Raw genomic sequence first — 22885 nt, 5'->3', positions numbered from 1 at the left:
ATGCAGTTTTCTAAGACAAGGCAAGTTATATTATGTATGAAGCATAGCTATTAGCATAAGGGCAATACAACATTCACAGCCACTTTTTTTTGAAACAAGGTTTCAATATATATGTACCAGGTTTTTTCTTTTGGGACCACCAACTAGCTCCCAAATTGTGACACTTACTAGTTTTGAATGCTCGGCCTAGTTTAGGCACATTTCTGGCTAGCTCTTTTAACTTAAATTAACCTGTTTATCTATCTTTTGCCTTGGGGCTTATTACTTTTCTTACTTCTGTATATCTTACTTTCACTGCCTCCTTATGTCTGTCTATCATCTACCTGTCTTCTTGCCCCAGGTGTCTCCCTTGTTCTCCTTCCCCTTCTTTCATTTCTCTTCTCTCCTTCACAGCCTGGAGTTCTTGTCCTGTGTGTTCTCTCTCTTCCTGCCAGCCCCTCCTCTCCTTTCTCTGCCTAGCTATTGACCATGCAGCTCTTTATTAGACCAGTCAGGTGCCTTAGATGAAACAAATGCAACACATCTTTACGTAGTTATGCACACATCCTTACATCATTAAACAAATGTAACACATCTTTGCCCAGTTAAAATAATATTCCACAACATATGTAACCCTGGCTGACCTAGGACTCACAGAGATCTGTCTGCCTCTTAGATTATGATTCTTACCACTGAGTCATGTTGGTGATTTTATTAGGTATTAATGTAAGGAAGTATATGTATAGTTCTAATTCTAGACTCTTTATTGACATTTATCACTCCTCTTGGCAACATGTGATTTCTGTTTGTATGTCTTTCGACTTCATTTTTCAAGATTTTTTGAGTCTTCTTTGAAGTTCTTTGCTGATTTTTGGAATGAAGGTCAATGTTGGAGCTATGGAGATGGCTCAGTGGGACAGTGCTAGTTATTCAAACATGAGGATCTGAGTTCAACAGCAGGAAGAGCCAGACATCAAAACCTGTGTCTGTAACCTCAGTGTGGGGAAAACAGAGATAGCAGGATTCTGCTGCAGGTTCAGTGGGTATAAACCTGAGGTGGGGTAGAGGAAGAAACCCAGTGTCAGCTCCTGGCCTCTACATACATACATACATACATACATACATACATACATACATACATGCACGCACGCACGCACGCACGCACGCACGCACGCACACACGCACGCACGCACACACACACACAAAACAAATGTACAAATAAAGCCAAGCTTGGTTTCTCACACCTGTAATCTCAGCATGTAGGAGGTTGAGGCAGGAAGATTTCAAGTTCAGAGCTAGCCTAGCTATAGAGTAAGACCCTGGCTGAAACAACCAAAAAAGAAAAGAATGGAAAACTACAGTAAAGTTTTACAAGAATTGAAAATTAAGTCTTTCACCTAATCCATAAGTATATCTTTGTCTTAATTACACAGATGTTTTTAAATTTATTTTGATTGGTATTTTGTAGTATAATAGAAATTACATAATTGTTTTTGTTACATGTAGCCAAAGATATTGATAACCTTAATACTCAATCTATTATAAGTGATACTGCTTTTTAAATGTTTGTAGTTTTCATTAATATGCAAAAAAACATGGCTGACTTCTTTATATAATTAGTATTGCTAATTTCATTAAAAGTACCTTAGATTATTTTGTAAAAGTCTGTGATTCAACCATGTGATTTGCGTATAAAATTCAATCTTTTTTTCTATTCTCTAAACATTTGTTTCCTTTGTGTGAAAACTGATATAACCTCCAGGTCAGTGTTAAATGACAGAGGCTGGACAGGTGGCTCAGTAATTAAGATTACTGGCTGCTTTTGTGGAGGACCCAGGTTCATTTCCCAGCACCCCCAGGCTCACAACTAACTCTAGTTCCCAGGAACCTGACACCTTCTTCTGATCTCTGCAGGAACCAGGCACACACGTGGTACCCAGGCATATATGCTGGCAAGGCACCCATACACATAAAATAATTAAATTTTAAAAAGAAAAGACAATACATATCACTGCCACAATCTCTATATATGAAAACAGCATCTCACCAGGACTTCTGTAGACTCCCATTATCAGGTTAAGAAAGCCAATTTTTATTCCTGATTTGTAAAGTTTATTTTTTGAGTTTTTAAAATGAATAAATGTTTTATTTGCAGAGGTTATTTTTCTCCTTTATTCTGTTAACATGATAAATTGTAATGATCCTATAATTTATTAATGAATTCATTGCATCAACTTGGATTTTTTTTGTTGGGAAGATTTTTAATTCTGAATTCAGTAAATATGAGACTGTCTATGTTTTCCATCGTTTGTTATCTCTGTAGAAAAGAGAATAGATCCCATGTGATTTAGGTAATTGTCAAAGACTAGGGAAAAGGAGTTTTTTAGAAAAGGCAGTATATAAATGAACAGATGTCAAAGTCAGCAAACAGTCGATTTCCTAGACAGAAAAACCATTTTGGCAAGAATACTGAAGAAAATATAAAGTGATGGTTATTGAAGTTGTCCATGAACCATAGGAATTGGGAAGGCACAATCAATACTTCTGACTTGGTGATGCACACCTTTAATGCCAGCGTTTGGGATGCAGAGTTAAACCTAGTCTATCGATGGAGTTCTAGGACAGCCAGGGCTACACAGAGAAGCTGTGTCTCAAAAAAAGAAAGAACCAAAATACAGTGTATAGGAATAAAAGTATGCTTGTTACTAATGGCAGTGTTCATCATCATAGCAGCGTTGTCTGCCTCCTCACTCAGCTCACACTCTCTTCTGTGACACTCAGGGTCTAGCCCCAGGCTTTTCTCAGGTTCACATCAGGTGCTTCTGCTTCTTTTTGTCCAAACTTTACAGTTCTTGGATCATTGGTTTTGATATTTCATGAGAGTAAATTGGATTCCTTTGTTCCATCATGTCTCTGTGGGATCTTGTTTTATAAGATTTCAGATATAGCCAGGTATTGGTGGCGCACGCCTTTAATCCCAGCACTCAGGAAGCAGAGGCAAACGGATCTCTGTGAGTTCGAGGCCAGCCTGGTCTCCAGAGCGAGTGCCAGGATAGGCTCCAAAGCTACACAGAGAAACCCTGTCTCGGAAAAAAAAAAAAAAATATTTCAGATATAAGAAATAGTGTTTTACCTGATCTTTTTTGGTTAATTGATAGGAATATAAATGAGAGACTGATACGTGAGATGAAAGGTTTAAAAAGTATTCACTACATGAATGGAGCAGGGGAAAGTTGCATTTTTTAGTAGAATTTTTCTTTTTCAGTTGTTTGTTATTGTTCATTTGGATTTTTGTTTTATACAAACATGATAATAATAGCAAAGAAACTTGCGGGTCAAAACTCAATAAACATGTATATCACCCAGAAAAGACTTTGGACTTTAAAAGTTGAGAACCATTGATAGAAAGTACTTTGATGCAAATATGAAAGACTAACTTAGGAACTAGTAAGAAAAACAATTGCTGTTAGGCTCTGTCCACGCATGATAGCAGTAGACACACTAGATCTCTAGGTTATCGTTGTTGGGTCCTAACAGCTCCCTCAGGAGAGGGGGTGAGAAGGTGCAGAGTCAACAACACAGGAGTCAGGTGAAAGGGAAGCAGACTCATTCATTCAGCAACAGGGAGAACCTTATATACCCTCCCAGCATCCAGGAGTTCCCAACCGTTGATATCTCCTGGTCACCCCTCACTGGCTGGCACGATTAGGACTTCTGACAGGCCAGCATAATGCCTGAACCTTTCAGACAGTGCCACACAGACTCCAGGTTGGCTCCTCTCAGACTGGTAGGCCTTAACTTCCTACAAGTTATATTGCCAGGAGATATCATACACTTTTAATTTTTTGTATGGTATAGAGACATATATAGATGTTGCTTCCTTTTTAGTAGAGTATGCATTTTCTCATTGTACCATACAATTCAGTCATTTCCCATTGTCTTTCATTCAGATCGCTTAATTTCTTTATTTAAATCACCTGCACAGCCACTGGTTGCTTGAACTAATAACTTCTGCACTTGTATACTCCCCCTGGTTCTTTACTTGTAGAAAATGCTTCGTAGTAAAATGAAAGGAAAAACTAAAGTTAATAATAAAAATGTTAAGACATTTCAGCTAGTTTTGAAATGTTTTATTGCTTTCCATATATTTTTGGCAGTGACTCAGATAATTCAAGGATGGTGTGTTTGTAAACAATAGCTGAAATGTTTCTTGCCTGGATGTAGACTTATGTTTCTGTCCTGCCTGGTCCCGAAGCCCTTTAATTCCAAATAAACACACAGAGGCTTATAATAATTATAAACTGTTTGGCCAATGGCTCAGGCTTCTTATTGGCTAGCTCTCTCTTAATTATTAACCCATTTCTATTAATCTGTGTATCACCACATGGTCTTGGCTTACCAGTGATGTCTGGGCCTCTTGCTTCCTCAGCAGCTACATGGCATCTCCTTGACTCTGCCTACTACCTTTCTCTAACCCTGTGCACAAACATACATGTAGACTAAGCACCTATACACATAAAATTGAAAATAATATTTTGCTAGTATTATCTTAGTCCTTTCTATGACAGTTTTTAACCTTTCATGGATTTAATTTTGCAAGTCAGCTTATATAAAACTCATTTGTAGTTGTATTTTCTCAAAAGAATACAAGTGAAATAAATTAGCTTCATTGATCTGAGTGCTAAAACCAGTTTTAACCTGAAAACTGAGCTTATGCATTGTTCTTAGCTAACAAATGTTCTCTACTAAATTCTGTCACACAAACTAGCAAAAAGAATTCTACTTTAAAGTTCATATCGAGGTACTAAGTGGCATCTTTAATTTTTTATCTTTTTCTCGATTTATTTTGAAGCTTCTCAGCCTGTTGATAACCATGTTAGCCCATCTTCCTACTTGGGCCAGACACCATCGTCACCAGCCAGATACTCACCCATTTCTAAAGCAGTGCTTGGCGATGATGAGATTACTAGGTAAGGCACTTAATATTCATCTTCTTACATAAAGCCAACTGTTGAGTAGCATTTTGTTTATCCACAAAAGAGAGTCATACTTTTTAGGGCTAATAAGTTAAGTATTTCTGCTCCTTTCTAAAATACTGCTTTTTACCCTCTGAAGGTGAGGTAAGTTTCATTAAGACTTAGCTTCAATAGTTTGGTATGCTAGTACACACCTGATGTTCTAGCCTTGAAAAGGCTGAAGCAGAAAGATCATGAGTTCAGGCTCAAGGTTACATAGGAAGTTCTAGGTTCATCTGGGTGACAAATCAAAACTGATTTGTTACTGCTTTTTGTTTTGTTTTAAGGAAGAGATTGGCTTAGATAAAGCTAAACTAAGACTATACTGATCCATCCATTAAGCTAACTTTGTTTATTTTTCCACACATGTCATAGAATATTATAGTAATCATTTGTGTTGAGAAATCAGCAAGTGATGCTTTTATTGCTTGATAGATATTGTTGGTACTCTGACACCAAAAATTTGCTTTCATGTAACAGTAGTACTTGCACTAAAGTTTATGTCTAAGAAGTTCCATAGGATTCTGATGAGATGGAAATATTTTAGCTCCTTTTCACATTATTCACAGTAATAATAAGACATTGTATATAGTTTGCTTTGTAACTTTTGCAAATATTTTATATTTACTGTAGCATTTAGCATTGTATATGTCCTCAGTAATGTCTGTTGATTTTGTATTACTCTCTTCATTGTAAGCATCGTTGGCTTTGAACCTTTGTGTGTGTTTGAATTGTGACTTCTCTTGGTAGACTACAAACACTAGACTTAGTTCCTAAACTCTTTACAGCCCCTTTCTCTGGAGAAATTTTACATGATTTCCAGATGTATAGGTATATAAGATATATAAATAAATTACAAGTCAAGCATTTTTTAAAAATAATTTATTTTAAAACAAGAGTAAATTTTTTTAAAGATTTTATTTATTTATTTATTTATTTATGGATTTATTTATTTATTATGTATACAACATTCTGCCTCCACGTATGCTTGGAGGCCAGAAGAGGGCACCAGATCTCATTACGGATGGTTGTGAGCCACCATGTGGTTGCTGGGAATTGAACTCAGGACCTCTGGAAGAGTAGCCAGTGCTCTTAACCTCTGAGCCATCTCTCCAGCCCCAAGAGTAAATCTTATAATAAAATAATTGAAGACCTAATTTTTATACTAATCAGATGAATGTACCTGTTTATTATAATATAAAGAATTAAGTTTTAGTGCCAGCAAGATGGATTAGTGGGTAATGGTAGCTGCCACCAAGCCTGACAACCTGAGTTCAATTCTTGAAGCCAACATGGTGGAAGGAGAGAACCAATTCCTACAAATTGTCCTCTGACTTCCACATAATAAATAAGTAAAATGTTATTTTTAAAATGTAATTAAAAATAAAAATTTAAATCTTGGCTAAATATTTGATACTGCAGGCTGTGGAGTGTCTTCAATATTTTTCACCACTGATCAACATTTTGTTTGCTGAGAGCATCATGTTACATAAAAATGCAGTACATAATAGAAGTATGACTAGGGACATTTCAGGAATTGTTGGATATTCTAATTGTTTGTTTTTATGAAACTCAAGTTATCAATTCAAACACCATTTTTTAAAATCAAATAGCCTACTATACAATCTGAAGATATACTACTTTGATACTTACATGCTAAAGAAGAATGGTTGGAAAATATTAAAAAGTTTTTGTTTCTGTAATTAAAGCATCGTGGTTCTGTAAGAGCTTTGTGTTCCAAATGCACAACAGTCTCAAATCTTAGATGAGGTTTTTCAAGTGTCATGTGTTTGTGGGGCGGCATGCACAGTTGCACAGGGAAGAATGCACATGTGAGACGTCAGAAGCAAGGCTGCAGTGTCGTCCCGGGAGGCAGCTACCACAAACACCTGAGGGTTCTTTACACAGTTAACTTTGAATTAATTTTTGGTTGTTGTACATTCAAAAGCCTTTTGCTTTGGGCAAATTTTTCATCATGCCCAGATTCATTGTGTCCTCAATGTAGGATTGGCAACTATAGATTAAGAAACTGGGCTCAGAGCTAGAGAGATGGCTCAGTGTTTAAGATGATTTGCTTCTCTTTAAAAAGGATCTAGGCTCAGTCCCCAGTACCCACATGGTAGGTCACAACCACCTGTCACTCTAGTTCTAGGAGATCCGCTGCCCTCTTCTGGCCTCTGTAAGCACCAAGCGTATCTGTGATGTTCTTGCATACATTTGGGCAAGCATTCATACATATAAAATGAAAATAATAAGTAAGTCTTTAAAAGAAAAGAAGCATTGATGTCTCTAGTATAGAAGCATTTGTCTGGTTTCCGAGTTAGCAGTGTTGAAAACAAAATAATGCTTGTTAGTTGTGCTAGTAATGAAAATTAGTACCAAAAAAAAAAAATTCTTGATTTTTAAAATGAATATTCAATGCTTGTTGTTTGTAAGCATTACTTCTCAACTGATCTCTATTTTTGTTATTTGCTAATAATGCCTATTTCTAGAAGGGAAGTAGATGATTAATATAGCTTTAATATCTTTACATATTTTGCCAACTAAAAGATAAGTTGTATTTACATTTTCCTGCCTTTTCCCATCCAGCTTCTCTGTAGATCTCATATCTAGAGTATTTGTTGGATGTTTAACACAACAGACCTGTCTATTTACATACTAATATGAAATCTGATGGCTGGTTACTGAATAGGTCTTCTTAACATGGTATGCATTGTATCAGTCCCACTTAACAATTATGCTTCTTACCCAAATAATAAAGTACATAAATCGATGGCCAAACATAGGAAGTCCTCCACAGTTTGAGCAGAGCCTCTTGAGAGGTTGTCACCCATTTTCAACTCCCCTTCAGAAATATCACAACATACACTTAATTGCTATAAAGCTCAGTTCTTAATAATAATAGTTCCTTATTCAGAGCTGGGTGTAAATGGCACATGCATTTAAAGCCAGCACTCGGGAGGCAGAAGCAGGTTGATCTCTGTGAGTTTGAAGTTAGTCTGGTCTATAAAGTGAGTTTAAGGACAACCAGAGCTACATAGTGACACCGGGGGGAGGGGGATAAATAAATATTGTTAATTGGTTTTATTCAGATACTCACATACCATAAATTTTATACTTGTTCAATTTACAGATGGGGCTGGGAAATGGCTTAGTTGGAAGACCTAAGTTTTTGACATACACACCCCAAACCCACATTTTAAAAAGCCAGGTTGGTGGCACACTTGCAATCCCAGCACTGAGGAAGCAGAAACAGACAGACCCCTAAGACTGTTAGCCTACCAGTTTCATCCATTTGGCAAGTTCCAGGCCAGTGAGAAATCCTGTCTTAGAAGAATGCCACTTGAGATTTTTCTCTGACCTGTACACATGAATACCCACATACACACACAATAATTAGATGTACAGCTCAATAATTTGTAGTGCAGTCATTAATTTTTAATGTTATAAAATATATGTATATAATAAAATTAAAATGTTGGTCATTTTCACAGTTGGTTTTTTGTTGTTTTTTGTTGGTGATGGTGGTGGTGGGTTTTTTTTTGTTTTGTTTTAGGAGTCAGGGTTTCTCTGTGGCTTTGGAGGCTGTCCTGGAACTAGCTCTTGTAGACCAGGCTGCCCTCAAACTCATAGAGATCCACCTGCCTCTGCCTCCCGAGTGTTGGGATTAAAGGCATGTGCCACCACTGCCTGGCCCTAGATAATTCTTACAAGCAGAACCAAGCAATAAGTCTTCTTTTGTAACTGACATTTCACAGCAGTGTTTTCAAGGTTCGCTTGTGGGTTAGTATATGTCAAATCTTTATTCATCTGTCTGACTAAGTAATAGTCCTGTGTATGTATCTTTTTTTGTGAGAGAGAGAGAGAGAGAGGGCACAAGAGAGAGAACACAAGAGAGAGAGAGCCCATGCCTCTTCACACTTTCAAACCACAGTTTATTCATCCATTAATGGTCACTTACATTGTCTCTAGCTTTTGGGTTACTTTAAATAATTCTGTGATAAACACTGACATTCATGAGTCTGTTCAAATGCTTGCTGTGAGCCAGTTACTTAGTAAACAGATATTGGTGGAGTTTCAAGACTGCATATAACTTGTTTGTATGTTAGGTTTGTAAGCAACCATCAAAATACAATCACTGCCAGTCACTTAAGAGAGTTCCAGAAGTATCTCATGGATTAATTTATATTGCTATAATGATAGCTCCTATTAGGCGCCTTTTCATGCATTATGTTTACATTTAGAATGTATTTTCTTCCAGAAGTAACTGTTAAACTTAAAAACAATTACTTTATGAATTTACAATTCATGCCTGTGTTGCCCTGCATCCTGCATCCACTACCAACCATGGTGAAACCCGTGTCTGTCCCTTGTCCTACCCTTTCTCTCCTTCAGGGTCCCCAGATTACTACCTTCCTGAACTTTATTACGCATGTTTTCTTTCATATATGAAGATGGAGTTTCCATCCCACCTGGTCTCACAGCCATTTAGTCCCAAATAAACACACAGAGGCTTATATTAATTATAAACTATTTGGCCGATGGCTTGGGCCTCTTATTGGCTAGCTCTCTCTTAATTATTAATCCATTTCTATTAAACTATGTATTGCCAGAGGCTGTGGCTTACCTGTAATGCTTGGGCATGTTACTCCATCAGTGGCTACATGGCATCTCTCCAGAGACTCTCTGAGTACCTCTTCCCAGCCTCCTCCTAGACTGGTAGCCCCACCTACACTTCCTGTCTGGCTACATCCTGCCTGTCCCTTGGCCAAAACAGCTTTATTCATCAACCAGTAAGAGAAACATATTCACAGCATACAGAAGGACTTCCCTTATTACATGTTGTTCCCCTATTACAACACTTAATTTTCCATTTTTGATAAGAAAAATAACTTTATAAACACCATAAGTGATTTAGCAAAATTGGATAATGCTGGCTACCTACACATATGTAGAAAGTACTATTTCAAGTTTTGAGTAGACCAGCACATAAGAAGATTGATATCACATTATGTCATGTAATTCTTAAAATTCATCTTAAAATAGTATTTATACCACTTGTAGCTATTATAACCAGTTGTTTTCTTTTACATTTTAGAAAAAATACATTACAATTTTTAAATGTTTGCCAAATATACTATATTCTTTTTGAGAGTAAAGTCTGTCAAGTGGAATTCTTTATTTTATCAAATTTAAAAGGATCTGCTGCTGGCACTTTCTTGATCTTACCATAAGACAGTTGTGAAAGATTTTCACATAACTCTAACTGCCAGAAGTTGTAAAAATTGTCAGTGGTGATATACAAGCCAGAGAGTTTTGATGTAGAAAAAGGTAGACCATCCATCTTAAAGTTCATTTTTGTAAAGTAATAAACAGGGCTGGGCATGATGATGCATGCCTTTAATCACACGCACTGGGGAGGCAGAGGCAAGCAGATCTCTTGAATTCAAGGCCAAATAAGAACTACATAGTGAGACCTCTCAAAAAAAAAAGGAAAAAAAAAGTAATAAACACTCAGAGTACAAAAAAATCTTGTATTTTTGATAGTAAAATTCAGGAAGGCTGTTGTTGTTTGGAGATAGGCTTTGCTTGTGCTGACTGTGGTCTCAGCTCATGGTCCTAAGTAATTCTCGTGCTTTGGCCTCCCAAGCAACGAGGACTACTGGTGCATGCAGTCATGCCCAGTTGTTAGTTGCTTAATTATTTCATTTAAAAAGTTTGGAGATGTGCATTTTCCAGGTTGACAGGGTAACCAATAATGCCTATGAGGTCTCTGATTTCACCTCCATCATTGCACTACATCTAAACGTGTAAGGGGATTTCATTATGTTCATTTGATGGCCAGATGGGTGTTCTGAGAATGGAGGGTAAGAATGTGTTCTGTCTTGTTAAGGTCTTTTTCTGTAGAAAATGACAAAACATTTTCTTTTCATTTATCAGAGGCCAGAAAGGGGTCAAGCCCTCTCCTTAGCAAAAGGGAGTGGTTTGTACTGACTTGTTGAATGATGTGTGTCTTTGCAACAAAAGAAGGACTCTATTTCTCCAAGAAAAGGAGAGGACTGCTTTGTATATCTAAGAAATAATGGCTATGATGACTTCTCAGGCAATAGTATGCATAAATTTTTGACAAACTATATATACTGCTTTTATATTATCTTTAATACTATTTTTGTTTTTGAATATTCATAAAATGTGTTTTGATCAATTCACTACCTCCCAACTCTTCCCAGACCCATGTGAATTATTTCTTTTTGGGAGTCAGGGTTTCTCTGTGGCTTTGGAGGCTGTCCTGGAACTAGCTCTTGTAGACCAGGCTAGTCTCAAATTCACAGAGATCCGCCTGTCTCTACCTCCCAAGTGCTGGAATTAAAAGCGTGCGCCACCAACACCTGGCCTTATGAATTATTTCTTACTTCCATATTTTTTTTTGTGGGGGGGGTAGAGTTTTGTTTGTTTTTCAAGACAGCATTCTTCTGTGTAGCTTTGGAGCCTATCCTGAAACTTGTTCTGTAGACCAGGCTTGCCTCAAACTCACAGAGATCCACCTGCCTCTGCCTTCCGAGTGCTGGGATTAAAGATGTGTGCCGCCGCCACCACCCGGTCTTTTTATTTTTGTTGTTGTTGTTACTGTTCTGGTTTTGTTTGCTTGATTTTTACCATTGGGATTTTTTCTTTTATATAAAATTAGGACCCCCCTTTTTTTATTTATTTCTCTTTTCCCTTGTAATTTAGAGAAACCATTCATATGGCATTTGGATTTTTGTTTTGTTTTCTCCATTTAGCTTTGTGTGTTGCTTGATAATAGTGACATATGCCTACAATCCTCATACTCAGGATACTGGGTAGGATTGCTATGAATTTGAGACCAGATAGTTGGAGTTCAGCCAGGCACCTCCTCCCCTCATAGGAGTAATTAGTAGAATGCTCTTCTGGGTAGAATGTTCAAGTTCTACATAAAATTTCTATGGTATTTAATTTTTCTCTTAATTTTTAGGGAACCTAGAAAAGTTGTTCTTCATCGTGGCTCAACAGGACTTGGTTTCAACATTGTGGGAGGTGAAGATGGAGAAGGAATATTTATCTCCTTCATCCTAGCTGGAGGACCTGCTGATCTCAGTGGAGAGCTCAGAAAAGGAGATCGCATCATATCGGTAGGATATGATAATTAATGTTTTTATTGTCTTTACTGTGACCTGCTAATCATTAAAAATACATTTCTAAAATAACTTAAAAGTATATTTCTGATACGAATTACAGAGTTCAGTCTTGTTTGGTTTTTTGTCTTTTTTTTTCCCAAGCATTTTCTGCATCTAGCAGTGTTTATTGCTATGTAACAATTACCATTATGTGTGGTGTTCCAGCCAAACCTAGGTCCTCACATCTACACATCTGCTCCACCATTGAGCTACAACCAGATGGAACACACTTATTATTAGTAATTCTTGTAGATTCCAGTCTCATCTTTGCTTTTTTTTTTTTTTTTACCCTACAGTGTACTCTTTTTTCTTTTACTCTTTATTTAGTGCTAATTTTTTTTAACTATGTTTCATTCTCCTCATTTCTCATAATTTCACTGAATATAGGACTTATCAACTTTTTTCTCTTTCAGCACTTTTTAATTATTGGGTATGAGTGGTTTTGAGCATGCATGCTGTGGGGTGGAGGTCAAAGGGCAGTCTTCTCAAGTCTTCTCAGCTCTCTTCCACTCTGGGTTCAGGCTAACAGACGTGCATCAGTTTTGGAAGTTCTCTGTCAATATCTCTTCAGAATACCATGTCTTTGCTAGACTGTATGATACTGTTCCACAGATGATTATATGGTCTGTGTTTCCTCACATTCATCTTTCCGCTATCTTTAAGTTTCACCTTGGAAACATATTTTGATTTATGTTCAAGTTTCTTATTTCTTTAGCTAACTTTATTAAAAGTTTCCAATAAAATCTCTGGTATTTTTTCCTAGAAATTCCATTTGGTCCATTTTTGATAGTTTTTATGCCTTTGCTCAAACTCTCCAAGCTCATCATCCACATCGTCTGTCCCTACAACTGTTAGCATTTTATCATGATGATTTTATCATAATCATCATTATTTTTAGTAGCAAGGTCTCATTAAAGCCCTGGTTGGCCTGCTACTCTGTAATATAGTCCAGTGTGGCCAGCAACTAATGGATACCCTTTTGCCTCCACTTCCTAACTTCTGAGATTACAGACATGTGCCACCTAACTGCTCCTTGTCTTGACAAGTTACATTTTCTTCATCTTTGCTGATCTTATAGTCTTAACTATTGGGAGGTGTTTTGGATAAAATAATAAATGAAGTAGGACACACAAGATATTCAGTAAATAAAGGCACGTGCTGCTAAGCCTGATGACCTGAATTCAGTTTCTGGGATCCACATGGTGGACAGAGAACCAGCTGCAGCAAATTGTGTTCTGACCTTCCCTCCCTCCTCCTCTCTCTCTTATCATCAGAGCAGGGAGGGCATGCAGACTGTGGGTGCAGGTCAGAGGGATCACCCCCCTCCTCTCTTGCTTTCCCTTTCTAAATAGTTTAATCTTTTTTTTTTTTTAAGTATGAAGTAAGTACTATATGTTGTTACTCTGTAACAGAATAATTTGTGTGTCTGGGATTAATCCTAAGAATAGGGAATGATTGATGTTTTAGACTGCCAAAATCAAGTTGTATGAACATGATGTGTAGTTGAACTACATTTTGTTATAGCTTCAGTTTAATTTAGTGGGAGTTTTGGTTGATTATTTTTTTGTTTTGTTCAGTTGATTGGTTGGCTGGCTGGCTGGCTGGCTGGGTGGCTGGGTGGTTGGTTGGTTTTTGAGAGTAGGATCAAGCAAGCATTTTCTGAGCACTGGAAAATCTCATGTTTTACAGCTGAGCTGCCAGCATTTCAAAGTGCTGTAGTTCTTTGTGTTCTCTGAACGTCCCTTGCTTTTTCTTTACCTTGGGAATATGTTTCCCATTCTGTGACCTCTGCTCTGCTCTGACTGGGAGGGCTTTGTTTCACCTCTCTTAGTGGGCTTCATCCCTGAGCAACTAAAAGTAAAGTCTCTGTTGTTAATTTTTGACAGATTTCCAACACCATGAAGCTTCTTCAGTGTCAGTTTTTAGTACTTTGACTATATTGAATATTATCATGAGCTAAATAATTTAGTAGGCTACTGTCTTAGTTTTGATTTTTATTGCTGTGAAAAGACACCATGACCACAGCAACTCTTCCAAGGAAGACATATAATTGAGGTGGCTTGCTTGCAATTTCAGAGGTTCAGTCCAATGTCATCATGGCAAGGAATTTGGGCATGCAGGCAGACATGGTACTGGCTACATCTTGGCTTATAGGTGACAGGAAGTCAACTGAAACACTGGACATAGGAAACCTCAAAATAGTGGCACACACTTAGTGACACTCCCAATGAGATTATGGGGGCCAATTACATTCAAATTACCACTGCTGCTGTCTTGTATTCGGGAATACCCTCTACCATTCAGAAACATTTATCTGAATACTTAGTCAAGTTCCATTGTAATGAGGTTCACTGATTGGGCATAGACTTGCCTTGTGGCTTCCTGGAAATTTTATGTTTCCCTAGACTACAAGAAACCATAAGAGGCTGAGTAAAGTTTTCTTTACTGGTTTCTTCAAATTTCCGTCTATTCCTCCTTCCCTCACCACTCTGTCAAGGATGAGAGCAGCCATGGGTGTCTTCTTGTCACTTTTGGACACTTTGATTTTTTGCCTTTTTTTACATTTACTATTTGTTTTCTTTCTGGGGGCTACAAGGACAGAGGGAGGATACAAAGGGACAGGAAGATGAGTGAGATTCAGATTCATGATATGAAATTAACAAAGAATCAATAAAAAGTTGTTTTGTTTTGTGCCCAGTAGAACTCTTGGGGTTGGATTATAGAAACAGTATGTACGTTCTTTAGCTAGGTAGTTTCATGGGTGTATACAGTTGTCAGATACTTCCATCTTAATTAGTCATGGGGGTTGTTATTTTGTTTTACATTTTTAAAGATAAACTGTAGTTAAAAATAAGTTATAGTGTGATGAGGATAAATTGGTGGTAAGTGTCGTTAGACAAGTTAGCTAGTTAGGAAAATAAAATTAACTTAGGACCTTCACTTCACACCTTCTGTCAGAGTACATTTTCAGTTGGCTTAGAGTTTGGTGTGAATAACTCAGGGCAAAAATAGATAATTTTAAGTTGCCCATGTGAGACCAGCTTATGTGGGTCACTGACACACAGTGTTGCCAAAATGCTTGAAGCCAGCAATACAGCCAAGACCACTCCAGAGAGTGCAAGGCTCACCCTGGGTATGTTTAAAGACAGCACTGTTTGGCAGTAGACATCAGTAACATTGACATGTAAATACTTACTAGTCTATGGGAAAATGCCATGAAAGCAAAAGAAAAAAACCTTTAGGGCCAAGAGGAAATTGGCAACAAGATTTTCAAAACTGAACATGATGTAAAAACTCTAGGATAAACATTTAAGTACCTCATTATATAAAATTCAAAAAAACAAATAATAAGAAAATAGACTTTAGGGCTGGAGATGGCTTAGAGGTTAAGAGCACTGACTGCTCTTCCAGAGGTCCTGAGTTCAATTCCCAGCAACCATATGTTGGCTCACAACCATCTATAATGAGATCTGGTGCCCTCTTATGGCATCCAAGGCTGAATGCTGTGTACTAAATAAATAAATAAATAAATAAATAAATAAATAAATAAATAAATAAATAAATCTTAAAAGAAAAAGAAAGTAGTCTTTAAAACCAAAATGGTTAATTAAAAAATGTAAGTGTTTATATACTTAAAATAACAAGAGTGGATCTAGAAACGTACTTTAATGTACTATAGCTAAGATGACTTTATCCAAGGAATGCATGGTTGGTTCTGCAGAGAAAAACCAGTTAGAAACCATGCTGATACAGTAATGCTGCAGCCGCATGATCATTCCGTAATGTAGAGAAAGTGATTGTGATAGTCCCATTCCTTTCCTTAGTAAAGATGTTTAACAAACTGGGAATTGAAACAACATTCATGACTTGATATGGCAACAGCTTATACTAAATGATGAGCAACTAAAAGCTTTTCTCCTAAATCAAGACGAAAACAAAGACAGTCTTCTTCCCACCTCTGTCCAGCATTGTGCTGAAGCCAGAGCACTTATAAAAAAAAAAAAAAAAAAAAAAACAGAAAGTTCCCTGGAGTTAAACTGAGGAAGGAAAACTTTGTGCAGATGGCATAATCTCATGTGTATAAAGTCTTAAGAAACACTGGAACAGCATAGTTAACCTAGCAGAGCCAATCCGCTCAACAGGATTTCTGGGCCGAGATGCTCCACAAAATGAACTACACAGACAGAGTTTGAACATAGGGAGCAGAACTGATTGGGGAGGGGGCTCAGCGGTGTAGAGAGAGCTTGCTGGACATGCATGTGCACGAGCACACACATCTTTATTAGGGAAATGCATAAACAACGCACAGTGTATGCATTCAATGATACATTTACCAACCATAGTATGCAAAGTGCTCAAATATACTATAGGCATGAGCCTTAAGGGAAAAACATTAAGGGAAAAGATCCAGACAGTGTACACTCCCACTTCCTTTAATGTACAGAAGAAAGTCTACACAGTGGTTTTAGGAGTTAGAGATACCACGGTGACTAGATTTGAACTTCTTTCTGGAATGAAGAAAGTACTTTGGGACTAGGTAGTTGTGATGTGATGGTTACATGACCTCATTGGTGGACTAAAAAAGTGCCCAATTATACAGTCTTAAGGTGTATGAGTGATGGTATTTGAAGTATTTCTCATTTTTAAAAAACGTTTATATGGGTGTTTCTTTAGGTGAATCTAACACTGATATATATATATATATATATATATATATATATATATATATATATATATATATCTTTCTTTCAGTACATGGATTTCTTCTTTAAAAAAAACAAAACCAAACAAACAAAAAGCATTGAGCCAGGTGTGGTGGCACACATCTTTAATCCCAGCACTCAGCAGGCAGAAGCAGGTGGTTCTCTGAGTTCTAGGCCAGTTTGGTCTTCAGAGTAAGCTCTAGGCCAGCCACATCTCCATAGTAAGACCCTGTCTCAAACACCTTTGATAAGTCATTATGCTTCCATTCAAGTATTGACTGGTATTTTGGAAAGTTTAGTTTCTACTCTTGGCAACAAATTATGTGTTTTTGAGTCCTGACAAAGGATGTCTTTCCCAAGCAAGAGGTGTGGATCCTAGAAATAACTTACTAAAACTTTTTTTTTTTTTTTTTTAGAATGGTTTATTGAGTGTACTGGAGGGCAGAGAGCTAGGCAGTAAATAGAATGTGTTTTCTGCCTGTTATTGTCGTGACTTCTGTGTATGTCTGTGTGTGACGGTAGCAGGCATTCAGTCAGAGCACGGTCTTGGGGTGTCACTCCTCACCTTCCGTGTGGTTGGTGACAGGGTCTCTTTGCTGTACTTTAAGCCACTGGCCTGCAAGCTGGAGCTTCCCCTTTATCCACCTCCCATTTCCAGTAGTCACAGGGATTACAAACACTGGAGCCATTGTACCTAGCTTTTATGTAGGCTCTGAGAATCCAAATTTGAGGTTATTGAGTTTGCTACCAAGCACTTTTACCCACTAAGCCTTCTCCTTGCCCAATAAAACTTTTCATCTTGAGCCAGGCTGTATGGTGACTCAACTATAATCTCAGCACTAAGGAGACTGATGCTGAAGATGAATAGTCATGAGTTTTGACTCCAGCCTCGCTACAGTGATTCCAGGGCAGCCTGTACTACAGAGTAAGGCCTATGTCCCTCACCCCAAAAATGTTTTACTCTTTCTGCTATAATCTATAAAAGTTTAGTTCTTCCCTTATTTTTTCTCTTGAGTTCTTCCCTTATTTATTCTCCTGGTAATTGGAATTTGAGCTATACATTGCATTGTTATAAATGATAACCCCTCTGCAGCTGGAGTTGCTCTCTAATAGCCACATTCAGTTGCATTTAGCTTTACATGGCTAAAATGTCATTTTTAAAGGTTTATTTTTTAATGTTTAACTGTGTGTACGTATACATGTGTATGCGTGTATACGTGTGTACACACGAGTACAAACGAGTGCCTCTGACAGCCGTAAGCATCAGACTCTCCAGAACTGGAGTTTCAGACAGTTGTGAGCCACCTGACTTGGCTTCTGAGAAACATGGGTCTTTTAGAAGAGCAGCAAGTGCTCTTAACTACTGAGCAATTTCTCCATCCCTCCTTATCAATAATACTTAGTGAACATCCTGAACACAGTTGTGGTCTCTGTTGTTGTTGATTCTTAGTTTTTTTGGTTTGCTTTGGTTTGGTTTTTTTCAAGACAAGGTTTCTCTGAAGCTTTAGCTGTGGAACTCAATCTATAGACCAGACTGACCTTGAACTCGAAAAGATCAACCTACCTTTGCTGAGATTAAAGGCACACATCACTGCCTCCTGGCAGTTCTTAGTTTTTTTAATATTAAGGGTTTATTTCATTCAATAATAATAATTCTATGAACAGCATCTTAAATTTGTCTTAGAGGAAAAGAGTAATCTCTTAAGATCGTACCTGTATAAACTAAGTCTTATTTATTCTCCAGGAATCTGATTAGTCACTAAGTGCAAGGTCACTAAGTGCAAGTTTCTTTATTAAAAAGTATCTCTAAGAGAATTTACATTTACTGTTGTTTAAATTGAACCCCAAAATTGGAGCTATTTTAATATGCTTAAGCAATTGCTTTCCTGTTATGGCTAAAGAGTGGGAGTCTTACTCTGTGAAGAGAGGAAGGAACTGAGCTGAGCTGGAGAGTGCAATGTAGTTCAGATGTGAAGCACTGCTGCAAGCAGGAATAGGTTTCCTCCCACTGCTTGAGTTGCTACCAAAAACAAATTATGCAAAATAATGATACTTGTTAATATCTGGGTAGCGAGCCTTCTATAATCCTTCTGAGGATATGCTTGCCTTTCTTCTCTTTCTGATAAAGTATTTTTAGTGAAACAATTGTTTAAAATAATCATGCATATTGTTTTACTATACAATGTATTTAAACAATAAAGATACTGCAATTTACCTTTGCCTACTCACATAACAGGCCATTGATTTCTACTCAAAGATTATGTTTTCTTACATTAGTATTTGATTTTATTTATAGGTAAACAGTGTTGACCTCAGAGCTGCAAGTCATGAGCAAGCAGCAGCCGCATTAAAAAATGCAGGCCAAGCTGTCACTATTGTTGCACAATATCGACCTGAAGGTAATATAATTTTTGTTGCCTTGTTACCATTGCATGTTTTAGTTATTTCCCTTATTTTAATTTAAATTCTTCCCCTTGGTAATGTTTACCTTTTTATTTTATTTTTTGAGACAGGCTTTCATATAGCCTTGGCTGTCCTTGAACTCAGTGTGACTCCACGATAATTGAATTGATCCTCCTGCCTCTACCTCCCAGATACTAGAGTTATGGTTGAATGCCACCATGCCTGTTTCATACTGTGCTGGGGATCAAGCCACAGACTTTATTCATGCAAGGCTATCACCTACCACCTGAGCTACATCCCCAGCCCTTAATAATATCTCATTTCTAATCTTAACTCATAATTTCAAGTTTTAATTTGCTAATCCAGTATTTGTCCAGTCTAAACCAATTCATTTTCCTGGTCAGAAGTAGTTTTTCATTAGGATTAGGGAAACTTCATCTGCCAATTGTTTTGAGATTGTACCATTATTTGGATTAATTTTCAAGTTTCTCTTTAATCTGACTTCCAACGTAACACATCCTAATATCCCTTTTACCAACTCACTGGTTTGAAAGATTGATTTTAAAAAAAAAAAAAAAACAGAAATAAAAACAGTAATGCTGCCAAAGAAAATGAAGTTATTCAGTTTTTTCTTTTGAATTAGATTATACTTATTGACCAAGTTTATGACATTTTCTAGTAGCCTTTATTGTTATTTACAGTAGGAGAATGACGTTTTCAGTATAAAGTGTTTCTATACCATAAAGCATCATGACATAATTTGACTAGATTCCTAAGGGAAGAAAGCACTAATGGAAAATTTGAAGTAGTACCATAGTAAACATGTATAAAACTCTAATAGGCACCAACATTACTAGTTCACTAGGAAAACCTCAGTGGGGTTGATCAGTTTGAACACCCAGAGGAATACACAATAGCATACTTGTTGATGTTCATAGTATGATGAGGAAGGAAAAAATGATGTGGCTGAAGGAGCTAAATTAAATAATTTATAATTTAGGCATTAAATGAAAGTCTATAATTTAGCATCTAAAAGAAATATAATTACCAGCTGTTATATTTACTCTTACTTTCCTGGTCCAGCAAAACCCAACTCAGTGTAATACATAGTTTAAAAGTAGCTAAGCTGAGCATTCATATGTAGGTATAAATAAGGAGCAGAAAGTATCGGCCAAGCTCAGCAACAGATAACATATGACATGAAATTTAGCCGCAGCCTCCATAACAGTTTATGCATTCACTTTGAAAGAAAAGTACAAAGTAGAAATGTAAGAACTGTTATAGAGATTAATATAAGCTGACAAAACCCAGAGACACTGCTGAAATTCAGTGGGGAATACAGTACAAAATTAAACAAAATAAAACAAAAGGAAAATAAAGCTAAAAATATTCAATGGCAGTGTTTTCAAAAGAAAACAAATGTGTCTATGCAACATATACATAATTGGTTGTACTTAAATGTTTATGTATTGTGTATATGTGACAATAATAACAAAAGGAAGCCATCAATTAGAGAAAGTGAAAGGATGTGGGAGGGACTAGAGGGGGGAAGTGATGCATTTATATTTTAATTTAATTTTTTTTAAAGATTTATTTATTAGTATACAACATTCTGCCTCCATATATGCCTGCACGCCAGAAGAGGGCACCAGATCTCATTACAGATGGTTGTGAGCCACCACGTGGTTGCTGGGAATTGAACTCAGGACCTCTGGAAGAACAGCCAGTGCTCTTAACCTCTGAGCCATCTCTCCAGCCCTTAATTTAATTTTTTATTTAAAAAATCCTTTAAAAAGTAAATGTTTGAAATTTCAATTCAATACATTCATAAGAACTGTCTGCTAACAGGAGGCATTGTTACAGTGGAACAGAACACATATGGTCTTGGATTTTTGTTTGTTTGTTTTTTTTTTTCTGTGTTTGTGTTTTTGTTTTTATGGCCATTGACTTTTAGCTAAGCCTCGCACATACCCCATATAGAATAGGTACACTTGCCATCCGTAGTGTTTCTCCATAGTTGCTAAGTGTGCCCAACAGTTTCCCTCTCCATTCATTGTCTTTTATGGTGTTTACACTTGGTTTTATTTTGTGTCTTGTTTCTTTTTTTGTGATTTCTAAGCTTCTCTTTATATGATCCTTCAGATTAATCCTTTTCTCTTTTGCAGGGGAGTAGGGGGTCTAGTGAAGATCAGTACTATTCTAGTCTTAATTTTAAAAAAAGTTTTGAAGCCAGGCAGTGGTGGTACACACCTTTAATCCCAGCACTTGGGAGGCAGAGGCAGGTGGATCTCTCAGTTTAAGGTCAGCGTGGTCTACAGAACAAGTTCCAGGACAGCCAGGGCTACACAGAGAAGTCCTGTCTCCAAAGGACTGAAACAATTTTTTGTAAATACTGATATTTAATATGTGTTTCCTATTTCAGGAGTCGTTTCCTTATGTGGATTTCTATTGTATATATTTATTATTTTCCAGATTTTCCTGAATATCAGATTTGTGAATCCTAAAGTAGGGGGCAGGGCCATTAAACATTCTCTCTCCCCAAATAAGCATGCATATGCTATTTAAATTATTTCAGGTAACTCTAATATGTTGCATGAAATAAAATATGATTTCAGTGCCTTGGCCTTTGAAATGCTGGAGAATGTCTCCTGTGGGACACACAGCCAGTTCTTTCCCAGGAGCGGCTTTACTAAGAATAGATGTGGTTTCTCAGAGAAGGATGTACACAACCAAAAAGGAAAACAAAATTCTCCCCAGATAAAATGTGAGAAAACATACACAGGCTAGATAAAAAGTGGCAACAAGATGGCAGGTGTGAACTGATTGAAACAAAAGGAAAAGATAGGAATTTTGAAGAGGTAAATGAAAATTTAAAATTTAAAAGTAAGAATGAGAAATGTGTTGAAGAATATTTTGGTCATAAAGACAAATGTTACAAGGAATTCTTAGTAGTAAGGACCATAAATATAAAACTAACAAATCACGAATTTAGGAAATTATTAGTAATCATTCTAGTTCCCTAATCTTCAGTGTTTAGAATCTGAGACTGTAGCTGCTTTGTAGTAATTGATTACTTCTTGGGAAAGCTCTCCAGCCTCAATGTAAAATATAATGTGCTCTTTTTGCAGAAAGTTTTCAACTTTCTAAAATGCTGATTGTTTAAAATTGCCCAAAGCGTCTCATAATCAGATTTGCAAAGTGGAAAGTAATAATGCCACTACATGAAAAGTAATGAGCATATTGTCAAATATGGTTAGAAGTGTTAGAGCAGTAGAGAGTTACCAAGCCAACATGAGGAGAAGATGGTAACTTAGAGCTAGTTAGCACAGCACAGAAGTCACTTCCTTCAAGAGCAGTGCTCTATTTTTAGGGGATTATGTCACCTAATTGTTAAAGATATGCTTTTACTGAAAATAAAATTGTAGCTGAGCATAGCCAGGTCACAGCACCAGGGGATTTAATAGTTTTTTAACACTATAGAATGGTTTTCAATAGACATCTTCAAAAAAAGAATTCAAATGTTTGGGTTTTTTTTTTTTTAATTTTAATGAGTGTTGCTTCTGATTACCTTTCTTATTTTGGCATTTTG

At 36.9% G+C, this 22885-nt stretch overlaps 1 protein-coding gene across 10 annotated transcripts in view; it reads left to right on the top strand.

Moving 5' to 3' along the window:
* Dlg1 (discs large MAGUK scaffold protein 1) overlaps window positions 1-22885 on the top strand; it is a 204465-nt gene that overhangs the window by 143663 nt on the left and 37917 nt on the right. For all 10 annotated transcript variants that reach the window (XM_027412872.2, XM_027412879.2, XM_027412878.2 and 7 more), the window contains 3 exons: window positions 4832-4949; window positions 11989-12145; window positions 19190-19292. In XM_027412872.2, coding sequence (XP_027268673.1) covers window positions 4832-4949; window positions 11989-12145; window positions 19190-19292 — 378 coding nt within the window. The remainder of the gene's footprint in view (window positions 1-4831; window positions 4950-11988; window positions 12146-19189; window positions 19293-22885) is intronic.

Source organism: Cricetulus griseus, chromosome 4 (assembly GCF_003668045.3).
Source record: "Cricetulus griseus strain 17A/GY chromosome 4, alternate assembly CriGri-PICRH-1.0, whole genome shotgun sequence".
NCBI classification, from domain to species: Eukaryota; Metazoa; Chordata; class Mammalia; order Rodentia; family Cricetidae; genus Cricetulus; species Cricetulus griseus.
The sequence above is the reverse complement of the archived record's forward strand: the minus strand, read 5'-3'. Positions and strand labels throughout refer to the sequence as shown.